We start from the raw sequence: 4,330 nt of genomic DNA, 5'->3' as shown, positions 1-4,330 counted from the left end.
GAAGAGCGCTGAACTCCAGCTTTCCCTCGTACATGAACTCCAGCAGCAGCCCGAACGCCGGCGGCGTCACGATGTCGCTGTTCAGATGCACCACGTCTCTTTTGTCCAGCTGGTCGCGGTAGAAGAGGTGGAAGTACATGCTGCATGAGGCCAGGACGGCTCGGTGCGCTTTGAACCGCGTCTCTCCCACCAGCACAGTGCAGTCGCAGAGGAAGCCTTGGTGTCTCTGCTGACTCAGACACTGCAGTAACTGGCGGCTGTGGTCTGGGAACTCCATTCTTATGGCGTGATCTGCCAGAAAACAGGAAAAACTGGATGTTAAATAAACACCGGGTAGCCATTCACAACGGTGCATCTACAGGCCGCCGGAGACAAACAAAAGTAGACCCAACCCGCTGCGTGCTGCATTACAAACACGAGCCGTGGGTTTCCAAGCTGCTTTTTTTCTTCTAGCGCTTCTCGTATGTATGAAGAAGAAGATTTTGCATGTTATTTTCCTGTGAAACAATCTGCATCGTATAAAATAAACAACTTGAATGCACAACAAAATGAAAAAAGGTTTTATCTCACAGAAAATCTTTCTGATTCAGCATGAAAACACACTGAAGGCCACTGAGAAAGTTCATGCGGGCACATTATATCTATCGACTGTCAAAAAATCAACATTTGGCTGAGTTCTCAAACACTCAGAACTCAGAATCGTAGTTTGAAGCTACAAAGGAATCATGCATTTCACTTCTAATTCAACATACAGGCCGCTGAAGACAAACTAAAGTAATATCTTTTGTACTTTCAAGATGTTTGCAATGCAGCTGCAGTATGTCTGTCACAAACTGACATTTTGATTGTTTCAAAGATGCTTTTTAATGCATAATGCACAGCAAACAGCTGTCTCAGATTTATAGTTTCAAGCTACAAAAGAATAGTTTATTTCACTGCTAATTTAACATAGAGTACACATACATTATCATAATACTGTATATTAAAAACAAGTTCCAAGATGTTTGAAAGTAAATGTCAAAAACTGACATGCAATTGAGTTTCAAAGATGTTTTTTTAAACTCAGAACTCAGAATTATAGTTTCAATCTACAAAAAAATTATTTCTCACAACTACAAACAACCTACTACATTAAAAACGAGTTATGCTTCCAAGATGTTTGTAATGCAGTTACATTATATCGACTGTCAAAAACTGACATTTGATTGTGCGTTTCAAAGATGCTTTTTAATGCACAACAATCTCAGAATTATAAGCTACAAAACAAATATTTATTTCACTTATATGAAATAAATGATATCCTACATTCAAAACCCGTTCCTTCCAAGATGTTTGCACCGCGCAGCTGCAGTATGTCTGTCAAATACTGACATTTTAATTGAGTTTAAAGATGCTTTTTAATGCACAGCAAACAGCTGTCTCAGAATTATAGTTCCGAGCTACAAAAGAATTGTTTGTTTTACTTCTACTTCAGCATACAGGCCAAAGACGAACAAAAGCAACATCATTAAAAACAAGTGGTGCTTCCGAGATTTTCAAATATTTGAATGAATTCAAGACAGTGGATAAAAGTCAACTTGTTTAAACATTAAAGCTAACAAACAATGACCGCACACCTCAACATACCCTCTTCTCTCAGAGCTCACACAAGCTGATCTTCACTTTGCGCTTCCCATCGAGCAGCAGCAGCAGTGAAAGAGCGTCAATCCAGTCATGCGCAAACATCTCACATCTCCAGCTCAAACATGACGACCATCATATAAACTCCCAGATCCAGAGCAGCAGACGACTGAACGCAGCCTCTCGTCCATGTGAGCGGAGAGAAAGTGTGTGTGTGTGTGTGTGTGTGTGTTCTGGTAGAGTCAGCTGCTCTGACATCAGCCTCAAATCTCCAGCTGTGTCTTTGTGCCATATGTTCCTCTAAAGAAACCTCAAACTTCTCTGAGTTTTTTATTTTAACGCGTTATAATTCTAATACGATTTTTAAACAGACAGACGGACGCGTCTCGCTGATATTAAAGCTTTGGAAGCGCGAGCGAGCTCATGACAGGATACTTTTGTTTTAAAACAAACTCGCGAGAACAAGACAGCGGTGCATTACGCGGAACTTTTACGCGCTTTTCTCCTCTTTAATGCCTGATTTCACGCCCAAACATCCCGTAAGCTGATGTGGCTCGGGTCCAGTTATAAACTCCGGTGTCGTGAAGAGCGGCGGATCAAACGCGCCGCGCCGCGGAAACATTGTGTCACACTGGAGTCCAATTTGACAGCACTAATATATATATATATGCATACATGTAAATGTAAAAATAAATATATTATTTAGTCTTTATTTAATTTGTTTTTAGATCTTTTATGTTTTGGGGTTTATTCACAAGTTACAATATCTGCTTTAATTTTATAACATGGGTTAATTTCAGAAATGCATTTTATATGTTGAGGCTGTGTGTTAAAAAATCTATTATTTTGTCATTTTTTTATTGATTTTATGTTTTGGTGTTTATTCACAAGTTGCAATATCTGCCTTAATTTTATATAATGAATTAATTTCAAAATTATTAATGGATTTTATATCTTGAGGTTGTGCATTAAAAAAATCTATTATGTAGTAGTTTTTGTTTACTTTTTATGTTTTGGGGTTTATTCACAAGTTACAATATCCGAATATCTTAATAGGCAACATTTAAATTTTATATTAACTGATTTTAATGGGTTAATTTCAAAATTATAAATGCATTTTAAATCTTGAGGTTGTGAATTTAAATTAAATCAATTGGTCATGATTATTTTTTAATTAACTTAATAAACTGTTTTAAATATGACACCTACCTGGTGCATTTTTGGTTAGAAGAAAAGCTTAAAATATGAAATGTGCAAACACAAGGTGAGGTGACGAGGAACTTAAACTAAAGAGTGCCAATATGAGACTGTTCTCTTTCTCTGGAAAATGAAGTGTTTTTGGAGAGGGCTCTAGATGCTAAAGTTATTTTTAAGATTGCAAATTGCGACGATCCTCTCAAACCCGTCCAGCCTAAATGCATTCCTCTCTTTCAATACATTAAGTGTATAATTAGAGGTCTTTTGAGAAGCCGGCCCTCCTCCTGTGGTCTTTGTTGAGAGCGCTGCTGTGTTGTGTGCTGAGAGTGTTTGCTGGGATCTAATCGAAGCTAATCCTGCTCTGAGCTGGAATGTCTTGGCACTGACTCGCACTACAGTCTTACTATTTTCACCTGAAAAGCTACTCTGTTCATACAACAAAATCAATAAAAATATTTGAACTTGGACAATTACACTAATTACACTTGGACAAACATAAACTGAACGATATAGGATTCTGAAAAATAAAATAAATTACTAAATAAATATTAAATAAATATAATTTTAAAAATACTTTAAAATCATTTAAAAAAAAATTTAAAAAAAAAATGTATTCTTCCAAATTCCTATTCATGTGCCTCTTTGTACAGACAATAAGATTTTCTTTCTCACACAAAAGCTCAAGTTGCTCTTTGGATCGTCTCAAATCAAACTGGAGAACATGAGCATCAGGCTTTGTTCATGTAGCAAAAGAGACACTGACAAAACACTGATACATTCCCAAATTCATGTTCGTTTAATTATAGCTGATCATTTTCAATGAATAATGTAGGAAAAAATCCAACATGCATCTCCAGCCTGCTTTGTAACTTTGCTTGGCATCACCTCTAATGTAAGAATTCAATGAATAACATCTGCTAAATGGATAAATGTAAGTGTGACTGAAACAAAGCAGCATGCAGTGGTTTTCACACAACAGAACTGCAGTTGACATGTTTTGTGAGTAAGAAGCAGCAGAAGAACAGAGTTACAGGGCTATTTTGGGATGGCTCTTCTGTACGAACACTCAAACTGTTGTTGATCCTGTAGGCGCAGCGCAGACGTGAGCAGGAGCTGCAGCTGCTCATCTCGTGACCTCTGCAACTGTTCAGGTCACCTTTTGCCCAAACTCCAGCTGTCCAATGCTTTGAAAGGGCCATTTGAAGCTTCTGGACTGGTTAAGCAGACTGTTCTGACAATACTCGGAGCTTTGGATTCCTCTTGTATTAGTTCATCTGGGCTGCTCTTTCACACTGGAGATTAACTAGTTTTATCTGACAATTCGAATAGTTAAAGGTTTTTAAAAAATTTTTATTGATGCACTTTCATTTTTCATTGCACAGAAGGTTCTTTAAGGTTCTTCACATTAAGAAATCAATTTAAGAACTGTTCATTTGGGAAACCAAAAATGGTTCTTCATGTGAACAGATTTGTAGAAATGTAGCATTGCATCAGTGTCTCAGCAATGGATGCT

At 37.4% G+C, this 4,330-nt stretch overlaps 1 protein-coding gene across 1 annotated transcript in view; it reads right to left on the bottom strand.

Moving 5' to 3' along the window:
- Nucleotides 1–1,651, bottom strand: part of zbtb42 (zinc finger and BTB domain containing 42) — a 5,157-nt gene extending 3,506 nt beyond the window's left edge. Inside the window, exons 1-2 of the mRNA XM_016506441.1 lie at nucleotides 1,627–1,651; nucleotides 3–291 (exon numbers count right to left, since the gene is read on the bottom strand). Coding sequence (XP_016361927.1) covers nucleotides 3–277 — 275 coding nt within the window. The 5' untranslated portion in view covers nucleotides 278–291; nucleotides 1,627–1,651. The remainder of the gene's footprint in view (nucleotides 1–2; nucleotides 292–1,626) is intronic.
- Nucleotides 1,652–4,330: the final 2,679 nt, after the last annotated feature.

Source organism: Sinocyclocheilus anshuiensis, unplaced genomic scaffold (assembly GCF_001515605.1).
Source record: "Sinocyclocheilus anshuiensis isolate Anshui unplaced genomic scaffold, SAMN03320099.WGS_v1.1 scaffold1415, whole genome shotgun sequence".
In the NCBI taxonomy this organism is placed as follows: Eukaryota; Metazoa; Chordata; class Actinopteri; order Cypriniformes; family Cyprinidae; genus Sinocyclocheilus; species Sinocyclocheilus anshuiensis.
This window is presented reverse-complemented; position numbering and strand designations above follow the sequence as displayed.